A 25,628-nucleotide genomic window follows, 5' to 3' on the forward strand; every position below is an offset into this window, starting at 1 on the left:
GCTAGTAGCCAAACAACGCGGTGAGCAGCGGAAAGCAGAAGGGCCCCACGCAGATCGTGGAGATGCTGGGGGGCTGCACTTCGGAGCTGGAGCTGCTCAGAGTCGGGGCTTCTCGGACCCCAAAGCACTCACCAGTAGATTACTCGGCGGGCTTGCTGGAAAGAAGTCGTGCAGTCTTGCAGATGGCCGGTCCCTTGAGGTCTCGTCGCACCCACGGTTCTCAGCTGGGCTGTAGAGGTGGGTAGAGGTCAGAGGTGCCAGGGAAGCCGGTTCTCGTCGAGCTGGGCAGTCGGATTCCGGAGGAAGGACTTACAGCAGACCGCAGTGTTCTTAGATGGTGCCTGCGGATGCAGGGTGACTACTCCTTAGTCACAAGGGAGAAATCTTAGGAAGAAGTCTTGAGTTCCTTTCGCAGAAAGTAGTTTCAGGATTCAAAGATGATCTGATTTGGAAGGGGGCCAGGCTCTACCTTTATCCTGTAAAAAGGGGCTGGCACGCGACTAAGTCCTGCCCTATGGGTGGGACTAGGAGGGGGGTGGTTACACCCACTTCCTTGGCGGGCTTTTCCCCAGCACAGGGTCTGGAGTGACCCTGGAACTGGTTCCAGCCGGCCTATGCACAGTGAGCACCGGGGTGCTACTTGCAGTCACCTTCCTCTAAAGCCCTGCCTACCTACAATACACAAAACCCTGTCTGGGACGGTGCTGGCACCGCCCCTGGCAGGAAACCCTTTGTCCTTATCTCCTGCTCTGGGAGGACTCCCAGCAGCAGGAGGGCAGACTTGTGTCTCGGTGGCAGCATCCATTTTGTGAAATGCTAAGGCTCTGTCTGACTTTTACCCGGGTTATAGGTTACAGGCATGTCGTGTCCCTCTAGAAGGGTGGAATGCTAACCCCGTCGCCAGAATTGGCGAGGGGTTAGTATTCCAATTCGTATGACACCTTACTCGACATGTTTTGATAAAGCGATACCAGAGTTGGCACATAACCGCGAGGATTCTAATGCACTTAAGAGTATATGGTATGCGATATCATGGAAACGGCTAAGGGATGGATCCCGAACGCCGCAGACAGGCTCAGCTCATGCTAGAGCACCATCTCACACGATTCCAAGCACTCTGCCTTCAGGATTGTTAAGGCCTGCTATAGGAGTGACTGATAGGAGATCTGTGTGTCCATTTTAGGGTTAGATATAGGTATACTATATCTAAAGCAAAGGGTGAGTACACCACCTTGCCCCAGCTGTCGTGCAGCCAGTTGTGTCAGTTTTAGTTAGTCAATCCAGGGGCGGCACAATACATGCTTCAGCCCCTGGGAGACTTCTGGGTGCACCTCAGCCCTGGGTACAGGGACTTGGAGAGGGCCCAGTGCCAATTCAGTACCTAAGTACAATTTGGATAGAGAGAACAGCTAGGCTGTGGGTCTGATTAGCAGGCCCACAGCCAGGGAAAGTCGTAAACCAGTGCAGCAAAAAGCAAAAATCTGGGTGATCATAGGATTGCAGACCCTACTCTCCTACACCCTCCCCTCCCCGTTCCTGCCTTGCAGCTGACCAGCCCTCCCCTACCCCTACTTAATGGCGGCTGCACCGCTGGCGCGTCTCAGGCAAGCCTGTCTGCACCCATCCCTGACCCGTCCGCGACCAGCGCCAGGAACCCTGGACCTCCGCACCTCCAACACTACGACCCAGCGGCACTCCACGAACTCAACCCAGGCCACAGCAACAACTGCAAGCTAACATCACCAGCCGACACCCACGGACCCTTCAGCTGTCACCACTGCAGACACACCTACAGCACCGCCAGGAACACTGACACATGTGAGTCATTGTGCTCACTATTCACAAACCCGTCACTTCGTGTCATTAACTGCTCACATTCACGGACCTGTCACAATGCAACAATGATCACACAAATCTAAGGATTCCCGCCATCCGGCATTGCCCGTTTACTCCATTTTTAAGGTTCTCTGCTTCCCCGCCAGGACCCAGCTGCATTTTCCCCGGGCATCGGACCAAGGAACTTGGCCACGCTTGGAGTCGGCTTCTCCCACCCCTTCCATGGACTACTGTGTCCCTACTTCATATGCTTGAGTATGGTTTTGGTTCTGTATAAAGTGTTATCTCAGGCTTACAGTATCACTGTCCTGATGATGATCTCAGTTACCCCTTGAATGGGATCGAAACGTCGTCGACCATAAAAAACAGCTTACCATGCTTGTCTCATCATGTATAATTAAGAACAAGCAATCTCTCTGTTTCGTCTGACTGTTGTGAATTTAGTTTTTTATGATTTTCTGTTAAAGCTGTCACCTTGCCACACCTGTTTTGTGTATTGCTTTGCTTTGGATACAGGATTGTATCCTACTGGATACTGCAACTGTCCCTTGACAGAAAATTTATTTATTTGTATTACATTTTCTATCCGGCTGGGTAGATCATATAGAATCGACTCTGTTCTATATTTACCGGTTGTTCTGATTTCTTTGCGTTTAACAAGGACCACTGTTCTATGAAATTAAGGAACACTGACACAGCACAACCAGCCCGCAAGAACACACCCAAACCAAAGACCCTGCAATGCATCCTCCTCAACGTCCGATCACTCCACAAACACGCCACTGAAATCTGGGACCTCCTCGACAGCACCACCCCAGACGTAGCGTTCTTCCCCGAAACCTGGACCAACACCACCTCGGACTGGACATCGCGATCGCCATTCCCGAAGGAAACAAGTTCTCCAGGAACACCACCCCATCCGCCCGGGATGAGGAATCGCCATTGTCCACAAATCCATCCTCCGCCTGAGCACACTCCCCGATGAGTCCACAGACCTGATGGAACACCTTCACTTCAAGATACTGGCCAGCCCTACCGCCACCCTCCGAGGAACCCTCATCTACCAACCCCCTGGACCCCGCAGACCTTTTGCCAACTCCATTACAGACATCATCTCTCCACAGGCCATCGCATCCACCAACTACACCCTGCTAGGAGACTTCAACTTCCACCTTGACAACCAACTGGGCCCCAACATCACATTCCTCTGGACAACCACTACAACATTGGACTCCACCAGATCGTGACCAAGCCCACGCACTGAGCAGGACACACCCTCGGCCCCCTCTTCACTACAGGAAACTCCATCACCATCAGCCACACCACCGAACTCCCATGGAAAGACCATCGATGTGTCCACTTCACCTTCGGAACACCTACCATCCACAAACACCAGCACCTGCTCCCACGAAGAAACTGGACCAAAATCACCGACGACCAGCTCACCTCCTCACTCAGCACCTCCACCCCAACCATTGTGGAAAACGATGACCCCAACACTGCAGCCCGAACCCTGCACAGATGGATCTCCGACATCACCAACACCATAGCCCCACTCAAGAAAAACAACAACACCCACACCAAAAAAGCCAGATGGTTTACCACCGAACTTCGAGAGTCCGGATGCACTCGTCGCCACCTCAATAAGGCCTGGAGGAACACCAACTCCACAGAATCCCACAACAACTTCAGAGCCGCCACAAACGCCCACCACCAACTCATCAGAGAAACGAGGAAAATAGGGATTGAAGACAGAATCTCCACACACGCACACAACAGCAAAGAACTCTTCAACATCATCAAGGAGTTCGCCCAACCCACCAGCGAATCTACGGACATCCCTCCCTCACAAGACCTGTACAACAAACTCAGCACCTTTTCCCATCACAAAATCAAGAGCATCTGAGACAACTTTAACGAAGACAACAAACATACTGATCCCTCACCAACCACCCCCGACACCCTGAAGCCAACTATTTACAACTGGACAGCCCCCACCACCGAAGACACACTGATGACAATGAAGTCAATCCACTCCGGGGCCCTCAAGGACCCCTGCCCCAACCACATCTTCAACAGAGCCGCCAACCCCATCGCACCCATGCTCCGCCACACCATCAACCGCTCTCTGGTTTCCACCTTGTTGCCCGACGACTGGAAACACGCCGAGGTCAACCCCATCTTGAAGAACCTATCTCCCTGCTCCCGTTCCCAGCAAAAGTCATCAACAGCCAACTCGCCACATTCATCGAAGAGCACAACATCCTCGACTCCTCCCAATCCGGCTTTAGAAAAAAACACAGTACAGAAACCGTCCTCCTCGCCACAACAGACGACATCCGCACCCTACTGGACAAAGGGGAAACAGTAGCCCTCATCCTCCTCGACATCTCAGCGGTATTCGACACAGTCTCTCATCGCACCCTAATATGCAGACTCTGCGATGCAGGGATCAGGGACAAGGTCTTCGACTGGATCCACTCCTTCCCCTCCAGCAGAACACAGCGGGTCAGACTCCCCCCTTTCCTCTCGGGCCCTACACCTACCACCTGAGAAGTCCCCCAGGGTTCCTCCCTCAGACCGATGCTCTTCAACGCCTACATGGCTCCACTCGCCCCCATCATCAGAACTTACGGACTCAACATTGTGTCATACGTAGATGACACCCAACTCATCCTCTCCCTATCCAACGAACCCAACACCGCCAGACACAACTTTCGAGAGGCAGGGAAGCCGTCACCAAATGGATGAAAAACAGCTGCCTACAACTAAACACCAACAGTACAGAAGTACTCATCATCGGCCCAAACCCTGATGAGTGGAACAACACCTGGTGCCCCCCACCCCCACGGACCACGCACACAACCTGGGAATCATTCTGGACTCCGAGCTCAAAATGGACCGTCAGATCGACTCCGTCTCGTCCTCCTGCTTCCACACCCTCCACCTCCTACGTAAGCCCTTCCAATAAACCCCCCTCGGACACAGAAAGACAGTCATGCACGCCCTTGTCACCAGCAGACTCGACTACGGCAACGCACTCTACGCCAGAATAAACAAAAACCTCACCGCAAGCTACAGAACATCCAGAACGCCACCGCAATACTGGTCCTCAACCTGCCAAGACACCGCCACATCTCCCACCACCTGGGCATACTCCACTGGCTCCCCATCGAGGCTTGAGTCACCTTCAAGTTGCTCACCCACGCTCACAAGGCCCTCCATGACACCGGACCAGCATACCTGAACAGCCGACTCAAATTCCACCCACCCCAAAGGACCCTTCGATCAGCCCAGCTCTCCTACGCCGTGGTCCCCCGCATCAGAAAGACCAGATCGGGAGGCCACTCCTCCTTCCTCGCGGCCAGAGCCTGGAATGCCCTTACGCTGCACCTCAGACAGACAACATCGCTCCCCACCTTCACAAGCAACCTCAAAACCTGGCTCTTTGACAGACCGCCTCCTTGATGGACTGGAACGTGCACCCCCTGCCACCCCCAGCGCCTTGAGACCCTTACAGGTGAGTAGTCGCACTTAACAAACGCCTGATTGATTGAATTGGCGCTTCTGATTGATCTAGTAGGGCATGATTGCAAGCATTCAGAGCATTCTAAAAGATGGAGATATAAAAAAGCAAAGCAAAGAAGCAATGTGTGCAAACTTCAACCCTGAAAGGAATGTCATTCAAGAACATCACATTTTGAACCTGGCATGCCAGGAACGGGGTGAATCCTATGGAGCTTTTGCTGCAAGGCTACAAGCCCTGGTACAACATTGCTCTTTTAAAATATTCTCAAATTAAGATGTGAATCAGTTAGTGTTATCTTATGGATTTTGGGGCCCTGGGCAGAGAATATCTTAGGGCCCCCTATATGAAACAAATTACAATTCTATTACCAATTTCCTAATAATTTGTGACTACATAATGACAAACGGTGTTGAATTTAATGTTTATCTTTTACACAAAAACAGATGAAAGTCTTACATGGACTCCTAAATTCCTAAATGTAAGACTGGGTAGAGAAAATCATAGGTGGAGATGGACAGAGAGAGATGCTGATACATAAAGGGGAGAAAGATCACTTTAGCAGGGGGGCATTGGAAAGTGGGGCCCCTGGCAATTGCCCCCTTTGCCAATGCCTTAAAACGTCTCTGCAATACGCTTTGAATCATTTATGGCTGCCTGTCATCAACCATGCAATTCAAACTGCTAGAAAAACAACAACCATTAAGGGGGCAATAATTATGCACTAGCCAAATATGAAGAATAACACCTCAAATAAATAATTAAGAAAAAGAGAGGGGGTGTCTAGCAAGCCATCAAGGAAGACACATGAGACTGAGAGAGAGAACAAAGGAGAGTGAGGAAAAAGAAAAATCTTGGTCAGCCCACAAATTTCACAACCAAAGATGTAGCACGCAATTTTAGTGGCAAATGACTACAACTGAAGATGTGAGTGAGGCAGGATACTGGTCATCTAGAGACAGACTAAGGTTCAGAAACATCACATCAAGCAAGTGAGTGGATAAGGGGCATCAAACCTCACAAACCCAAGTGAGAAGGTGTTCAGCAGTGGTATCTTCCATAATAGTGGGACAGACAATAGAAGGCCGAAGAGAAAAGAAGAGGCCACAAGCCACCGAAGATTTGTCAATGTAACCGCACCTTGGAACTCAGAACACAAATGCATCTGAGAAAGACAACACAAAGGAGGGAGAACTGGGAAGCAGTGATCAGTGAAAACAAGGGAGCAACAGAGACAATATCCACCTGATCCAAAGCGACAAAGAAACAAATTCTCATCAACGTTGTCAGCAGCACTCATCAAACTAGGATAAGAAAGAATTGAATTTGTCAGATATGAGTAAGATTCTCTAGTTCCAAGCAGTGCTTCGTGTGGATGAGAAATCTGAGAACAGGTAATGGCTAGGGAACCATCTCTAAACTCAAGGAGCATCTCATCACAGGTAATTGAAGCAAAAAGATCTCCAACTTCACACTAGTGAAGTGAAATTTCTGTAAGAAATTGCTTGTCGATTTTGCAATCTCAGAGAGCACGCTGTCACAATCTCTTAGTTCAACAAAATCAAGAGTCACAGCAATCTCAAGAAAATGTTCTCACAAACAACCACCAAAATAAACATCAGAGTTAGAGGATCTTCCTTACTCTGAACGCAGTGGACCATATGCCGATGATTCAGGGCAATCATCAGTCACACAACCCACGTCATGCCAGCTACTGCCACACAAAAACATGAGCATTACAAAGTCCTCAGCATTGGGAGTAGCTTGACTCACTCAACAAACTCCAATTTGATAAGATTAAATGCATCTAGAAAAAACTGGGATTTTCTGCTATAGTGGGTGACGGGGACAGCATGGGTGGATTCATGCTCCCCCTGTAAAAAAGAACAAAAGTAATAGAAAGGGCAGTTCAATAAAGGATTGATTCGCATCAGATTCAGTGTCCATACAGTCTTTTTCCTTGGCACACAGGCACCTACACGTGTATCTAGGGCTAAAATAAAATCTTGCTTAGGTGCAGGTCACGCAAAATTATAGGGTAAGACTGATTATGAATCCAAAAAAAGGCGCTCTTGTGTCTACAGTCTGAATCAAACTTCACTGCCCCAATGCAGAGGGTAAGATTGCTTTCAAGTGCCTGTAAATGGAGGGCATGGCCCTCTCCAATACTGCCGCGGACAATTAACATGAGACACATCTATTATCCAATCTTTCCGCCTGCATAGATGTCCAAGCCCATCCAACCTTCCTGCACAAAACTTGCATGGATGGGAGGGAGTACCGTCCCCTCCTTGATCCTAAATTATCAAACAATCTTCCCACTTCACTAAGGACAGAACCCTCCTTCCTACCAGAGGTTTTGGCTTATGACTAAGATGCTTCCATTCTCATAAGTATTTCAAGCCATCTTGCACCGAGTGCTTAGAAATGCTCTAGCGTATAATGTGCTATATACATTTACCATTTACGTATGTACTTACCATATCCTAGTTTTTTTATATTTAACAAGTAGAAAATATTTGCTTGCAGCAGATGTTTTCTGGTCTCACCATTTGTTTAACTGAAAAAAACCCACAGCTACTATTTCAACAGCTCGATATAGGAGAGAGCACACTTAAGTTCACTGCGAAACATTTGACAACTGAGCGCTAAACAATTCCTTTGAAATACTCAAACAATGGAGTGTACTTTACATATTTAACAAAGGGACTAAGAATAAATAACGCAAGAACGATAAAAAAGTACAATTGCATTAATACACAAAACTGTATAAAAAGTCTGATATTGACAACAGATGGTCTGCTTTAGAGCTTGGCGAATGAGTACTGCTCACAAACGTTACGTCCACAGTTTTACAAGTGCCATAGGATATAATGCACTAGTAGTGAAGCGGGTGGGCTATCCGTTGGGTCTATAACAGAGTAAAGCCTCCACCAAACTCTTAATCTGACTCACAGTGCCTTCTCTGCACATGCGAAACAGAAAGGGGTCGAGACCCAAGAACAGGCGGTCAGGTACTGCAATAGTAACTTGGGTGGGGTGTTCCTGGATCCCACCAGTCAAACGCCCCACGCCTGCAAAATGCATAGAACTCTAATGCTACTGAATGTAATAAATCAAGCATTTTCAAAACTGGTATGATTGAAGTTAACAAAACATGCAATAACTTACAAAGTCTTGGACTTCCTGATATAACTCTTTATATTCTGCAGATCCTGGTTCCACAACGGCCATTGAATATGTTTTGTTTAGATTTACTGTTCCAAAGAACTGTTTTCCTAAGAAAGCCATTATAGTAAAGTGTTTAGCAACAGTACACATAAATGAGCAAAACGTGCATTTTTAATTCAAGCATAAATCTTTCATTTTTAGTCAATGCATTTCCATAGCCTCACTATCAGTATCTCATCATAGCAAGAGGATCATATTAGGAAAGTTATATAGAAAGCCAAACCAAGCCAAGTAATCCGATTTCTGTATATCAAGTAAATTTAAATACAACACTAATTGTGTAGAGAAACATATGATAATCATAAGAACACACCATAAGTTAATAACTATCTGTTCACAATATAAAAGCTCACTTCGATCAGCTATTATTCGATTTTTAGATTAATAAATGCAAAAGACACAATAACTGGATGAATCTTGTCTTAAATACTACTATCGTTTCCAATTTGTCAAAGGCCTTTTTATTTTAAAATAGTTATTATGGAAATATAGAAAGCAACCAGAAAAAATAGTCTACCTTACCAGGTGAAGACAGGTTATAATTCAGTTTAAATTAAATTGCCATCTCCAAACTTCACTCGCTGATGGACACCCCAAAAAAATGACAAATTGCTTAATTTAGAAAAAAATTACCTATGTCTACCAATCAGTGCTTTTGGCCAAAGAATGAGGTTCCATCCATTTTAATGTAGGGACAGTCATGTTGTAGTGTAGTTCCTATATTCCCAATAGGCTCTGCGCAGTGGAATAATATATCCTATAGATTTGACGTAGGACTCATGTCGACTAGGTCTCTATCAAATATACTAAACTTAATTGTGAGTGCCAGCCAGCTCAGAGGTCACTAGAAACTTTCTCGAATTCACAAGAAGGGATTAGTTTCTGACAACCGCATAAACATGACAACTTTGTTTCCCCAAGAATAAACGTATCTTCAGAGTCATGGAAACAATAGATAAATATTTTACTCAGACAATCGTGCATGCTTCGTTTCATCAGAGGTGCAGAGAAATAGAGAGACAGGCATTTTCAATAAAAGGATTTATTGAACAGTCTTCTTTCTCATGCAAGTAAAGTGAACTGCTACAATCGTAATGCAGGCTGCAAAGTATCATGCGTACAGCGAGAATAGAATTATAACATAATACTGTAAAAGCATTGCATGGTTTCTAAACCATATATAAATACATACATAAATAACAAAGGCTAAAAGTACTCAACTGGTGCCTCTAAAATACGCCTACCCCAATGTACATAACCTAAGTCCAGTACGAGGGAAGAAGTAAGTGTGGTGTAGCATAGGTTTAGTTTTCTTTGCCAAGAATCTATCCAAGATTTCTCTTAGGGTCTAATCAGCTACATACCTTAGTTTAGAATAGAGGAGGTCTGCTATCTCTGTCTCGGGACTCGATTTCCCAACACCCCGCAAGGGGAGCTTGGAAACACTGGAGCTGGATTCTCAGCAAGAGAAAGGACAGCTTCTCGATCAGTGCGTCAGCTGGAGGGTCAGCTTCCTTCGGCATTTGCTGTAGCGAGCTGCGTCGGGCAAGTAGATAGTCGAACTGCTCCGAACCACCGTGTCTTGCTAGAGCAAGTGAAGGCATATTTATACCTTGAAGTTGCCTAGTTTGACGTAAATTCGGGCATAATAGCGTCAGTAAAGAACCCCAAGGGAATGGTATTTCTCTGTAAACTCCGTGAGTTCTTGTACAAATCAATATTCAAGCAAGGGGAGGTCCCCGAGTGCTTAAGCCGATTTTCCAAGAAATAGTTGTGACGTTTTGGTACGGGTGGAAGTTGCCATGCCTGTATTTGGACTGCATGGGCTATATCTAAATATGGGTATGATTTCAATGCCTATATTAGGGCAATGTGAATTGTACCTATATAAGGGCATGAATCGCTAAATTTCACTCGGATCGTAAAACGCCATACAACAATGTGGGGGTTTTAAATTTGCTAATTGAAAAAAACCTGAGATGTCTCTACCAAAAATGCATTCTCTTGCACAAAGTGTATTTCTAAAAGTCAGCCAGCTTCACAAACCCATAAATTGCAATGGATGATAACTTCAGGCCACTTAAAAGGCAATTCACAAAAATAAAAAAAAGAAGTTTACAGTTTTGATCAACACTTACTAGTAGTAGGAGCCAGAAAAGAAAGCCCAAATGCTTTCCTGTCCTTTATTTAAAATAAATGTAATGGATGGGATGCTTAAATTAATTTCAGTCCGTGGTAAATAGTTACTCGGGCTGCATGCCGCTACAGACAGAGGACAGCTATGTGCAAATCAGACTTAGTACGGCTCTACTAGGAACAGTCTGGAGCAAGACTCGTTTTCATCAGAGCCAGACTGGCCCTTTTCTTTCATAGGTCATTTACCATGTGGGCTGGAACAATTGGAGGCTGCTTTTGAAAGCCCAGGACCACTGCAGGTGCTTCTGTCTAATTTCCGAGCTCCCAAAGGTTAACTGCAACAGTCACATGAGGAGAGAGAGAAACCGAGGTAGGGAGAGACAGCGCGAGGACTGGAGAGAGTGAGCGAGAGTGCATGCATGGGAAGCGAGAGAGAGAGAGCGCGAAGACGGGAAAGAGTGAGAGAGAGTTAATGCATGGGAAGCGAGAGAGAGAGCACTGGGACTGGAAAGAGTGAGAGAGAATGCATGCATGGGAAGCGAGGCAGAGAGCGACCGATGACTGGAGAGAGTGAGAGAGAGTGCATGCATGGGAAGTGAGGGAGAAAGCGTGCAAGGGCTGGAGAGAGTGCATGCATGGGAAGCGAGGGAGAGAGTGCAAGGACTGAAGAGAGCGAGAGCGAGAGAGAGTGCAGGCATGAGAAGCGAGAGAGAAAGCGCGTGAGGACAGGAGTGAGTGAGAGAGAGTGCATGCATGGGAAGCGAAGGAGAAAGAGAAGGCTGGAAAGAGTGAGAGAGAGTGCATGCATGGGAAGCAAGGGAGAGAGAGCGCGAGGACTGGAGAGAGTGAGAGAGAGTGCATGCATGGGAAGCGAGGGAGAAAGAGAGGGCTGGAAAGAGTGAGAGAGCGTGCATGCATGGGAAGCAAGGGAGAGAGAGCGCGAGGACTGGAGAGAGTGAGAGAGAGTGCATGCATGGGAAGTGAGAGAGAACGCGCATGAGGACAGGAGTGAGTGAGTGAGAGTGCATGCATGGGAAGCGAGAGCGTGAGGAATGAAAAGAGTGAGAGCGAGTGAATGCATGGGAAGCAAGAGAGAGAGAGCGCGAGGACTTGAGAGAGTGAGAGAGAATGCATGCATGGGAAGCGAGAGCGAACGTGCATGAGGACAGGAGTGAGTGAGTGAGAGTGCATGCATGGGAAGTGAGAGCATGAGGAATGGAAAGAGTGAGAGCAAGTGGATGCATGGGAAGCAAGGGAGAGAGCGCCTGAGGACTGGAGAGAGTGAGAGAGAGTGCATGCAAGGGGAGCGAGGGAGAGAGCGCAAGGACTGGAGAGAGTGAGAAAGTGCATGCATTGGAAGCGAGAGAGAGCGCAAGGACTGGAAAAAGTGAGAGTGCGTGCATTCATGGGAAGCGAGGTAGCGAGCACGCGAGGACTGGAGAAAGTGAGAGAGAGTGCATGCATGGGAAGCGAGGGAGAAAGAGAGGGCTGGAAAGAGTGAGAGAGAGTGCATGCATGGGAAGCGAGGGAGAGAGTGCCCGAGGACTGGAGAGAGTGAGGGAGAGTGCATGCATGGGAAGCGAAGGAGAAAGAGAAGGCTGGAAAGAGTGAGAGAGAGTGCATGCATGGGAAGCAAGGGAGAGAGAGCGCGAGGACTGGCGAGAGTGAGAGAGAGTGCATGCATGGGAAGCGAGGGAGAAAGAGAGGGCTGGAAAAAGTGAGAGAGAGAGCATGCATGGGAAGCAAGGGAGAGAGCGCGCGAGGACTGGAGAGAGTGAGAGAGAGTGCATGCATGGGAAGCAAGAGAGAACGCGCGTGAGGACAGGAGTGAGTGAGTGAGAGTGCATGCATGGGAAGCGAGAGTGTGAGGAATGAAAAGAGTGAGAGCGAGTGAATGCATGGGAAGCAAGAGAGAGAGAGCGCGAGGACTTGAGAGAGTGAGAGAGAATGCATGCATGGGTGCTGTGAAAGAGAACGCGCATGAGGACAGGAGTGAGTGAGTGAGAGTGCATGCATGGGAAACGAGAGCATGAGGAATGGAAAGAGTGAGAGCGAGTGGATGCATGGGAAGCAAGGGAGAGAGTGCCTGAGGACTGGAGAGAGTGAGAGAGAGTGCATGCAAGAGAAGCGAGGGAGAGAGCGCGAGGACTGGAGAGAGTGAGAAAGTGCATGCATTGGAAGCGAGAGAGAGCGCAAGGGCTGGAAAAAGTGAGAGTGCGTGCATTCATGGGAAGCGAGGGAGCAAGCACGCGAGGACTGGAGAGAGTGAGAGAGAGTGCATGCATGGGAAGCGAGGGAGAAAGAGAGGGCTGGAAAGAGTGAGAGAGAGTGCATGCATGGGAAGCAAGGGAGAGAGAGCGCGAGGACTGTAGAGAGTGAGAGTGCATGCATTCATGGGAAGCGAGGGAGCGAGTACGCGAGGACTGGAGAGAGTGAGAGAGAGTGCATGCATGGGAAGCGAGGGAGAGAGTGCGCGAGGACTGGAGAGAGTGAGAGAGAGTGCATGCATGGGAATCGAGGGAGTGAGCGCGTGAGGACTGGAGAGATTGAGAGAGTGCATGCATGGGAAGCAAGGGAGAGAGCATGAGGACTGGATAGAGTGAGAGAGAGTACATGTATGGGAAGCGGGAGAGAGCGCAAGGACTGAAAAGAGTGAGTGAGAGTTCGTGCATGGGAAGTGAGAGAGAGAGGGTGCGCAGACTGGAGAGTATGAGAGAGAGTGCATGCATGGGAAGCGAGGGAGAGAGAGCGCGAGGAGATGAAGGGAGGGTGGCTAAGGAAGAGGATCGTTTGAGCATTTTTGTCAGAGCTGCTTTAGTTCCCCGGTGCGGCCATGATTTTCATGCGGTTGTTCCTTGACTCGAACAATTTACCAGTGGGTGAGACTTTTGAAAACATTCCACTCAACATCTTTTGGTGCCGCTTTAGAAACCAGTATTTCAAACCGTTTGATCTCTTGACTTTACTTTGGGGGGCCCATAATTGAGATGACATTACAAACAGGGCCGGCCTGGCCATAGCAGGCACCGAGCATTTCCCCGGTGGGCCTCCAAGGTGGGGGCCGGTTTAGGACTCCGGGGTTCCGTTTTTAGGTCGAGCATTCGAGACCTCTTGTATATACTTAAGTATATACTTTACTATATATACTTATACATATATGTACTTTTTGGTGCTCTGGAGATCAGCCCTAGACTTGTCTGCTTCCGCTTAGGGACTTTTTTTTCTGTTCAACTGCCTCTATTTAACTGTCTTGACAGAAAACGACCAACAGAGGTCAGTAAAATACCAGAATTACTTTTTGCTGAGGGACTTTCTTTTTTATTAATTTTCTGCCAACTGCCTCTATTTAACTTTTTTGACCAGCAGAGGTCAGTAAAATACCAGAATCACTTTAGCATTCTCTAGATTCCAGTCCATAGAAATTGTCTTCCACGACCACCCGTAGACAACAATATTTTTTTTTAGATCTTGTATTTTCAGTGATATGACCACCGAAGGCCCTGGTTTTATATTAAAAACAGAGCTTTGGACTATACCATTTCCCGCTGAAAGGCAATATTTCGCTTCATGTGGTCCCATACCTGGCATGTCACTAAGTTTGGTGCTTACTTTCACTCCATGTTAAAGAACAGTAGATGTTTCAGCACCCAGGCTAATGTGCTGCATAGCTACATACATATAGGGTCCCAAAGGCGAGACTGATTGCATTACAAATGCTTATTGTTACTGGGGGCCTGCCAAACCGAAATCAGCCCCAGCAAAGAACTAGCACCGCCCTCCCACCCAAGGGCCGGCCGAGCTCTTTGCCAGGGCCAATTTCGGTTTCCAGTATGGCTGTGACTTAACTATATTGCCTAGTGCGTTGTGGGTTATTGATGTAATAAAATGTATTGTTGACATAGGGGTAAGTCAAAAGCTGTCATTCTAGCAATTAAATATTTTAAAAACAATGGCCTAAGTAATTAAATTTAAACCAATTCTGTTTTATTCAGAGGACTACGACGGCCACGATTTGAAGGCTAGTGTGGCACCCATAACATATAGCAGCTGAAGCCCGTCTTAAGAAGACAAAAACTTGAGTTTATCTGAGACAAAATCCTAACTTTGCGACTTTTGGTATTCACAAAATGGAAGTACTAAAGTTAGGAATCCTAACTTGAGTACTCCGAAATGCCCTTTGTGAATACCGAAAGCCGTAAAGTTAGGATTTTGTCCCAGTTAAACTTAAGGTTTGGTCTTCTTAAGACAGGATGTTGAGCCGATGCCGAGATTCGAACCTGGTTAACCAGCTCCGAAGCTAACAGCTCTGGCCATAAGGCCACATCCTCTCTGCACTTTCATGGTTAGTATTTGGTTCGGGTTCAGGATTACCCCTTTCTTGTATTTGTTTTTATACCCTTTTCCTCACTTGCTACAGGTAGCAGAGTGAACCTAGTGAACTTCAGAAAGCATGATGATAACACGTAGAACCTTTTTCTCTTAGAAAAGGGTATAGAGATGCCCTCAGACATTACCTCATACTTGGCACCATGTTTTCTAATGAATCAATGAGAATTTGCTCCACATGAACGCAGTTATGACTAAGATCATAGTAATTGCCGATTCAGAGCCTGGCCCTCAAACCGTTGGCAGAACCGCACGCCTAGGAACTCCCACCCCTCCTAATCAAAAGTAGGAAATCTGTGGATTCTCTTTGTCTCTGAACTCACATCTGTTCCCTGACTCAATGTGGCGACAAATGGTGTAAATATTCATCTCTCCCTTCTGAAAACCCTCCCTCTCCTCCACATAGACCTGAGACAAGTGCTCGTGAACCCTTGTCCTAGTGCATGCCTCCCCAACTCTAACATCATCTGCCCTTTTTTCCATAAGACTCTTATTGTCATGTGCCAAAGACTTCGGATGCAGAGTAGTCAAATGTTGCCTTAGCTTCAGAAAGCAGGACCATATCATCCATCCCTCAAAGCACCATAGTGGCTTCCAGTGAATGCCAGGATTAACTTCAAGATCAAATGCACCACACATAAAGCACACTGGCGCAAACGTCTTAGATACTTGCAGACACTGACATCTGACTTTCCGCTATATGTATCAACAAACCATTTTGCATTTCCTAAATAGCGAATTTTAAGGAATCGCTATTTAGGAAATGCAAAACGGTATGTATGTACAAAATCGCTTTCCAATAGCGATTCCTTAGCATTCCTAATTTGAGATTAGCAAATTGTCATTCGCAAATTACCCCTTCATTTCCATGGGCCAGGAGGCCCATAGGAATGAAAGTGCAATTTGCAATTAGCAATTTGCTGATCGCAAATTAGGGATTTTTCCAAGGGTGCAGGGGTGTCTCAAGAACACCCTGCTGCACCCCTGAAAAAGACTTTTGGGGGCATATGGCGCACATACATGCCCTAAGGGCATGTATGGGCGTCATATGGCACCTTTGGTTTTTTTCAAAGAAGCTTTTTGATAAGAATTCACAAATTACCACCAACTAGAAATTGGTGGTAATTTGCTAATCCTTAATGGCATTTTTTCCATAATATTTGTTTGATACATTGCATTTAAGGAATCGCAAATTTTGCAATTCCTTAAGTGCAATCGCAAAATAAGGATTAGCAAATTTTGCTAATCCTTATTTTGCATCAAACTTGTTTGATACATTCCATTTGTCTATTTAGCATTCGCAAAGGCCGAAATTCGCAGAATTTCGGCCTTTGCGAATGCTAAATAGCTTGATACATATAGCGGTTTGTTCTATTCAGAGGCTTTTGCTCAAAGTCCACCCATTTCATTAACTATTCTGTAAGTAGATGAAAAATTAGGCAGATTGTAATGTGGCAAAGGGCCAAGACTTTGACACCCTTAACCTAAATCCGATATCTGAATCCAGCTACAAGTATTGTTAATAAAAAAGTTTTACAAATTAAACATTCAAGCTTCAACTGAACAGGGGTTGTGATCGAACAATGTAATCCACAGTTCATTACGTTTGCACCAACACGAGTCTAATTTACCCTTTAAGCCACTAATCTTTTTTTTTGCACATGGCACTCAAAAGTAATCAAAAGGCAAAACGCAGTGCTAACTCAATCAAAAAATAAATATATTAAGTAAATGAAGCAGGTTATGAACTACAAAAGTGTATAGGCAAAAAGAGAAACATGCAATAAGAAAAATAAAACAAATTACATTTTTTTTTTAAATAAGGCATTAAAGAATAGTGAGTGGTTCTACCATCACATTTAGGGCAAGAAGATATGTGGGAAAGGCCAGAGACATTATTTGATTGAGGGTTCCATAATCTTTGATTACCTGAGGTGGGCCAATTTCTGAGCACTGTTGATTTGGTGGTAATAGATCCACGTGGGACAAGGGGGGAAAGGGAAGCCTGCAAGCAAGCAAATGCAACAATATAGAATATAAGAATTCAGATGCTGTCACATTTTGGGGTCATGCAAGGTGCATGGTTAGGACTATATCCACCGAGGGTGGCACAACGGTGGTTTGGATTGGTCTTGTGGGTTTCCTCAGAGAATACCTTGTGTGAGGAAAGTAATGTCCTATTACTTACCGGTAATCTTCATTACTCCTGGTCCCGTTGACCTTGTCCCATTCCTTAAAATATGGAGATAACCATCTCCATGACAGAAAAAAAGAAAAGGAGCATGCTGGGATACCCTACCTGCTCACTCCCACTGGGAGTACATAAGCAGCACCAGCCCAGCATGCAGCCTGAAAACACCAAGCCAACAACAGGAAGGCCGGCCGCAAGGGAGGGAGGGAGGGAAGTAAGGAATGGGACGAGGTCAACGGGACCAGGAGTAATGAAGATTACCGGTAAGTAATAGGACATTACCCCCAGGTCCCTCCTGACCTTGTCTCATACCTTAAAATATGGAGAATACCAAAGCAGAGAACCCGGCCTTCCGGAACCCCACCAACAACAAGGGCACCAGACCAAAAAACAGAACCCCAGAGGCCCGAACAAAGACCCCAAAGGCCAGAAGGGGACCGCCACGCAGAAGGGAGGCACAGAAGCAGAGCCAAGCCCCCAAGGGAGCAAGCAGAGGGTCAAAAAACCCAAGGCCCTCCCACGACCAAAGGAAGCCCAGGAGAAGCGATCACGCCTCAACAGAGAACGGAGCCAGGAAAGGGCAAACAACCAGCGAGAAACCACCAAGGGCGAAGCCCCCTAACCCAGGCCGCCAAACAACCAGGGGCCAAAAGGCCAACCCAGCCCAAAGGACAAGGGCAGAAAGAACAGCCCGCACAGGGCGGACGAGCCGAAGGAACAGGAAGGACAAAGCAGACGGACGACCCCAACACAGCAGGGGAAGCCCCCAGCAGAACCGAAAAGAGGGCAGCAACAGGGAACCACAGAGGAACCAGGCCACAGGGCAGGACCAAACAAAGGCCAACCCCGCAGAGACCCCGTAGCAGCAGCACCAAAAAAGCCAATCAACCGGGAGAAGAACCCGGCGCCCCACAAAACGACCAAGAACGGGGCAAAATGAGGGCGAAGCCAAGAAAGACAACAAAGGCCCACACGGAACCAGGGAAACCAAAACCCCAGACCCGGAAAAGAAGGAACCGACCCCCAGGAGGAAAAAAGGGAGCCACCACGGAACCACCGAAGGCGAAACCCCAAAGGCAGAAGGCCAACAACAAGGCCCACGCCCAACCCCACGAAACCAGCCGCGGAAGAGGCAGGCCAGCCAGCCGGGAGGCACACAACACCGCACCACCAGGACCCCGAAGGAGAGGAAAAATGGAACCCCCAACCAGGAGGGGGCACAGGAAAGGCACAACAGCCAACCACAGCCAGACCTCCCCGAGAAAGGAGAACCAGAGGGAGGAAGCCCAGAGCCCACACAACGGACCCAGCACCACAGCCAACCGAAGGGAGCGGACCCAGAAAGGACCGAAGACCAATCCAGGACCGCGACAAAGCCCAATAGAAGGAGCAGCCATTAAAGGACCCCAGCAGGGACCAAAAAAAGGACCCGAAGCAAAGAAGGGCCCCACAGCAAAAAGCCCAACACAAGCAAGCCAAGAGGCGCACCAGCGACCCAAACGCAAAGCAAACGGGAAGCCAAAACAGGGACCGGAAAGGCAAAACCAACATAGGCAGAGCCACGGTCCCCAGAGCACACGGGAAAAAATCCCGGCACCCAAAGCTAAGGAGAGGAGCTCGAAGAAGCCCAAGGCGCACCACTCAACAAGGGAGTGGGAAGGAACACCCCAGCGCCAACGAGAGAGCAAAGGGCACAGGCCAAAAACAGCCCGCGCGGGAGCACAGGGCCAACGCCAGACCCCCAAAGCCCCAGACCCGAAGCAAAGCCAACCGCAACCCAAGGCAGAGCGAGAGGGGCAGGAAGCAGAAACCTGGCCACACATCAGGGGAGGCAGACACCCAAACCCCACAAGGAGGGAAAAGGCACGGCCAACAGGGCAGGGCACAAGAGCCGAACAACCAAAGAACAAGAGGCCACCAAAAGCAAAAGCCAAGGAAGACCAAGAAATCCCAGCCACCACAGGAGGGAAAGAGGGCGGCAGACGAGAATAAACCTGAGCCAACACCACCAAAAAGACCAAGGCTCACCAGCAAGGAGGAAGGGCACAACAACCCCCCCCCCCCCCCCCGGAAACCAGGGGGAGACACCACCAGAAGGAAGACACTCCAAGCACGGAACAAGCAAAAGCACCCGACGGGAGCAAGAAGCGCCCAACAGCGAAAACCGCAGGCAGGCAGGCCGGCACCCAGACAGGCATCCACCCCTCACAAACCAACAGAAGGGCAGGAACCAAGGGGCGAAAGGAAGGCGTAGAGAGGCCACACACCCGGGGAGACCGACACCCAAAACCCACCAGCAGGGAAAGTGCACAGCTCCAGAGAAACAAGAGGGGAGAAGGAAACCACAACAGGAAACCAAACCCCACCAGGCAGAAGGCAAGAAGGAGGAGCACAACCAGCCCGGCCCGGAGCCAACAGCCCAACAAGGACAAGGCGCCACCAGGACAGAGGAAGGGCCCAACAGCCCCCCCAACAAGAAAACAAGGGGAGGACCCAGGAACCCGCCGAAAACCAGAAGCCCCGAGCACGGCCCAAGCAAAGCACCCGAGAGGAAGCAAGAAGCGACCAGCAGCGGACACCGCAGGAACCCGACAGTCACGCACCAGGACCGAACCCACAGGAACGCCAGGAACCAAAGGGCAGAAGGCCGCAGAAAGCGAGCCAAGGCCCAGCAGGAAGACACCCCACCAGGGACGGCCAGGCAGCAGGAGGACCAGAAGCCACAGCCACAGCTCAACACAGCCGCAGAGCACAGCACAAGCGGCAAAAACGTCCCACCCCAAGCGGCAAGCACCAAAGGGAGAGGCCGGACGGAAACAGAAAAGAAAGCCAGCAAGAACCCCGGAACCAGAAAGCACAGGGAGCCGCCGGAGACGGACAGAACAGGAGCCCGTCAAGGCCCAACCGGAACCCCCAAACAGGACACAGGCCAGGGGAACAGGAAGAAAAAGCCCAAACCAAGGCACAAGGGCAAGCCCACCAAAGAGACACGCCCAAGGCACACAGGGGAAAACAGAAGCATCCCCACAACACAAAAAAGAAACACAGGGAACCAGGGCGTAGGCAGGAAGCGAGAGGGAACGAACACCCTCCCAAGTGCACGAGCGCACCCACCAGGGGCGCAACAAGGGCAGAGCAGGGGGGCCCGAGCAACAGGGGACCCCCCGCAGCAAAAAAGCCGGGCAGGAGAACGCCTGAGAGAGCCAAAAGGAGGGGGCCAACACACACGAAGAAGGAGGCCCCAACCACAGGAGAAACACCCCAGAACCCCTCCAAAGACTAAACCCAAGAGGAGGAGAAAAGGACTCCAAGGTGGCAGGAAAAACGCACCACCAGCTCACCTCCCCGAGCAACAGAACACAAGCAGCCTGAGAGAGCCAAAAGGAGGGGGCCAACACACACGAAGAAGGAGGCCCCAACCACAGGAGAAACACCCCAGAACCCCTCCAAAGACTAAACCCAAGAGGAGGAGAAAAGGACTCCAAGGTGGCAGGAAAAACGCACCACCAGCTCACCTCCCCGAGCAACAGAACACAAGCAGCCGAGGAGGCATGGGGAAGGCAAACCAAGGCAGCAACAGAAGAGCCAAGGCAGCACAGGAGACCAAGCGACATGTGACACGAGCTGAGGAAAATGAAATTTTGCATGACCAATATGTCCCCTGCGTGTACCCTGCGTTTAGTGTATATGCATGCCACCCATGCATTTTCCCGTAGTAGCCTGAATTACAAGGCCTCTGCAATTACGTCCTGCATTAGGATGCCAGTCATCAAGTCTCCCATGTAAGAAACGTTAGGTTAGCGTTAAGGCCCATGTGTATTGCATTCTGCACTTTTAATATCGAGATGAACCCATTTTGTGGCTCAGTCTGAACCAGTCTTTGAATTACGGTTTTCATGGCTCAGACACTCTGAGAGCTGCAGTTACGTATCCCTGACCTCGCATACTTCTGGCTCAGCTGAGAGAAGCCCAGCAAGGGGTGCCAAGACAGTGTTTTGCATTACAGTTATCTGCTTGCTCTACAGAATCACATTCCTGCCTGGTGAAGAAGGTAAACAGAACCCGTCTGCAGAGATAGGGCCCAGCCTTTCTGTCTCCATTTAAGTGAATTACAGAACTCGCATCCATAGAAAGCCCACGGCCTCCACGCAATGAACGAAGAAATATATGCCCTCTCTGGCTCTTAGTGATGAGCGACCTTTGCTTCAGACAATACATTCCCTGACTTAAGATATCAGATAATACCAGACGTGCCGGTCGCCTTGACACCGAAGGCCTCCCTACTAGACTGAAAGTCAGCTCTTCCCCCAGTTACACGTCAATTGCACGTCATGATCAAGTTGCGCACACAAGTAGGGCAAAGTTCCAGCTGGCCATGCAACCCCCTCCATGTATCCACCCACCTATGACTCACCTATGACTCCTCAAATGCACGCCCACATGCTCTTATCTCTCTTTCTCTTGCTCTGCCTGGAGCGCTCCTCCCTATGTACAAGATTGAAGTATAAATGTTGTATTCTGAAAATAAAGTTTAGAAGACCCTTCCTGAACCTCAGTGGTGATGGAACAGATTCTCCCTTAACTCGAGTTATTGGAATAAAGCCCTTTAATTCGGACATCACGGACTCTGCCTCTCATTTAATGCATGATGCTTTGTTTATGTCTAGAAATTCTGACAGGGTAATATTTTATTTACCACATTAATGGCGCCCGAATAGGGACTTATCCCTTTCCCCACTCGCCGGAGATGTAGGTCCAGCCTTTGCCCCCTGCTACAGCCGTGACGGACTCCAAAGTGTACACGCCATCGGGATTTCCCGCTTACTCCCTCAGGCCCACGGAGGAGGACGGACTGCGACCAGGCATCCATACGAGGCGGTGAGTATCGCGGATCATCCCATCTAGAGCCTAGTCTGTGAGAGAGCAAGGTCCGAAGTTTCCAGAGGTCCACCTGTTTCCAAGGCACATGCGTAGTATCAAGTTTCCGAGGCCTTCAAGTTCTGCTTCCCGGTGAGTAGCACTATGGGGAACGCATAAAGTTTTCAAGACGGATTCATTTTATATGAACACGGTAAAGACAGGTTCATTTTATATGAACACGGTAAAGACGGGTTCATTTTATATGAACACGGTAAAGACGGGTTCACGTTATACGTGAGCATGGTAAAGACGTGTCTCATTTATGAGACCGGTATGGTTGTACTGTATTCCAGTGCATAACGTTAATTGTTTTCAAGTACATGTGTAACTCTCTGTATCAGTTTAGACTGTATCTGTTTTAGTGGTTGAGTGTTTTAATGTGAATGATTGTTTAGTCAGTCTATTTTTGTGTATATTGTGTTTTCATTGTGGTGGTTTCAACATGCCACTGTTTTCGAAATTGCGTCAGATAGGGACCAGGAAAGGTATACTAGAAGAGTCAGTTAACATCCCGCCTAGAGATACACCTGGTCATTATATGTATAATAAACACGGGCTAGATGCCATTTTGTTTTTAGACTTATGGGTAGATTACACGAAGGATTTAGAGGAGAAGTATAGATGGCCTGTCTCGGGAACATGGGATTCAGAATGCATTATGAGAGTAGAGGAAGCGCTATGAAAAAAGAAGGCAAGACCCTCTCAGAAAGATGCCATTGAGTTATGGCGCAAAGAGTCACATAGGAGAACAGAGAAAGAATTCAATAAAGTAGAGAGAACTAAACAAGCAGCGGAAAAAGCCAAAGAAAAAGAACTGCGGGAGGAGGGGGAACGGGTCAAAACAGAACAGACTGATAGAGAAAGAAATGCCGTCGTTACTGGTATTTATCCCGTCCTCTCAGAAGAACTAGCTAAAGTGACCACCTCAGAAAGACCCAGTAGGTCGCGAACGCCACCACCTGTACCATATAGAGTATGTAGAATAAAGCCGACAGCATCAGAGGCTTTTATTTCCTCCTATCTAGAAGAGCCCGCACCGGACTACGTAAACGCAGATTTCCCTCCGCCCCCATCGGCCATATAAGTTTACTGTGGAGTTCCTTGTAAATAGCTCCTTGTAAATATGGTTTATGAAGAGCATGTCATTATTATAACTTGTTGAGTTTCTTGTGAATATGGCTTGTGAATAGCGCCATGTGGTTATGGTTTGTGCAGAGCATGTTATCATTACGTTAGGCAGGAGAGAGCTGGATCTCTTTCAAGTGCTTGGAGAAAACGTTTTGTAGATGTGCGTACGTGTTATGTGATAACGTGGAGAGATGAGTTCATGACTTTCCCATGTACTGCAGTCATTGGGGAATGATTGTGCTTCAGCTGCCAAAGGGTTAATATCTTGTATTGAGAAGGCAGTATTTGTTTTAACATGCTGTTTAACATGCATGGTTATGTGAGCTGACACTAAAAGTCAGTGAGTGTTTAGATAAATGATGGTTTGATTTAACTTTTTCATTGGTTGCTGGGTCTGCCTATGTGCTTTGTCAGCTTGCTGACTGAATGGTAACATCTTGCATGGAGAGTAAAGAAGTGTTCATTTAACATTCTATTTCAAATGCGTCCGCGTATTTGTGTGGGTTTGCCTTGGAACACTTGATTTAATGTGTTTGACTCAGAGGTCGGTAAGTTGTAAATAAACCAGTCGGATTGAGATAAGGGTTTGCACGGAGGGTGCTTTAATGTTTTCACGGTTGAGAAGAAAATATAAAACAGACCCATCATAGAATGTGCTTTTAATTTGTGTAATGCAACCGTGTGTTTTTTAAAAATAAAAATGTGTTCTACAAAATATACATTATTATTTTTCCCAATGCAAGCTGCCCTTTAGAATAGCGTGTGACAGTTAATCCACTCAATTAGAAAACATGGCTTTTTGAAAAATGATGAATCTAGCCCTTTTAATAGGTAGAATAGAAGAGCTTGCACACTTAATTATGAAAATCTTGGTTAGGCAATGCAAAATTATGGTGTTTCACATGTTATTTTCAAAAAGTAAAATGTGATGTGTTTCCATGCCATGTTGTTCTGTTTCTTTTTCCTTTGCAGCTAGTAACAATATTTTATGATATAATTATTTTAAAATGCTAGCATGTGTCTAAGTTACGAAATAAAAAAAAAATATGTCCTTATTAATTACTGATTTTAGGATGCTTTTTATCATGTTTTAAATTTGCTTCAGTTAAGTTAGAGAATGTTGGTTAGCTCTCTGGCCTGGGTACAGATATGTTTTGAATTACAAAGAATGTGTTTTTCGACCTTGAGGTGGCCTGGCTCCCAGGGAAAGATATTTTGTGAAGGGAGGGCTACAATCCTCCAACTGACTCAGGCTTCCTTCGCATGCAGATAAAGAATGCTTGCAATTTGACCAAGCTCTCTCTTCAGTAACTTGGCAGCTGTTCTTAGCTCTCAGAGTTTTGAAAGGGTGGAGGAACCGCCCTGTGGGTGACATCACAATGATGGGGAAGGCAGTGTAGGAAAAAAAAACGTGATGAGCCGCGGAGAAATGTTTATATAAGGAGGGGGTCAAGTTGCTCTTCCTTACAGTCAGCACTGAAAGCTTCATTGACTTCAGATAAGGCATGCTTGCAAATGAATAGTTTTTCCCTCGTAGTGTAAACAGAATAATTGGCAGGAGTTTCGCTCTTGCAATGAGTCCTAGCATTTACAGTCAAGCATTGAAGAAACAGCTGGACTGTATTTACATGCCTTCCAACACAGCACTGATACAGTACGTAGACGACATCCTGATTACAGCACGATCAGAAACAGACTGCGAAAATGCATCACTGACAGTTTTACACTTTCTGGCTGACAAGGGGCACAAAGTGTCCCCTTCTAAGTTACAGTTCTGTGAACAGCAAGTGGTGTACCTTGGACACTTGCTGTCCAAGGAGGGGAGACAGCTAACACAAGAACGTATTCAGTTAATTTCTAACCTTTCACAGCCCAAAACACAGAAGGAAGTACGTGCATTCATTGGCCTCACTTCATACTGTAGGCAATGGATTCCCCAGTATGCCTATCTAGCCAAACCACTCATACGGTTAACTACACAGGAGGCAGCCACTTCGACTGTCCTCCCTTGGACACAAGAACACACCTTGGCATTTGAGGAATTAAAAAGAGCCTTCTGTCAAGCGCCAGTTTTAGCGACTCCATGTTACAGCAAACCTTTTATGCTTTTCGTAACTGAACGGGACGGAACAGCATTATCTGTCCTCACACAAGATCAAGCAGGAAAACACAAGCCTTGTGCTTATTTTTCTAGTACACTAGACCCAGTGGCCCAGGCTCTGCCTGCGTGCCTGAAATCGGTTGCCGCAACAGCCCTAGCCATACGACAAAGTG

The 25,628-nt window shown here is 47.6% G+C and overlaps 1 protein-coding gene across 1 annotated transcript in view; it reads right to left on the bottom strand.

Moving 5' to 3' along the window:
* MUC13 (mucin 13, cell surface associated) overlaps nucleotides 1–25,628 on the bottom strand; it is a 774,931-nt gene that overhangs the window by 457,666 nt on the left and 291,637 nt on the right. The window contains exon 7 of the mRNA XM_078682060.1: nucleotides 8,534–8,640. Coding sequence (XP_078538186.1) covers nucleotides 8,534–8,640 — 107 coding nt within the window. The remainder of the gene's footprint in view (nucleotides 1–8,533; nucleotides 8,641–25,628) is intronic.

Source organism: Lissotriton helveticus, chromosome 3_1 (genome assembly GCF_964261635.1).
Source record: "Lissotriton helveticus chromosome 3_1, aLisHel1.1, whole genome shotgun sequence".
Taxonomy (NCBI): Eukaryota; Metazoa; Chordata; class Amphibia; order Caudata; family Salamandridae; genus Lissotriton; species Lissotriton helveticus.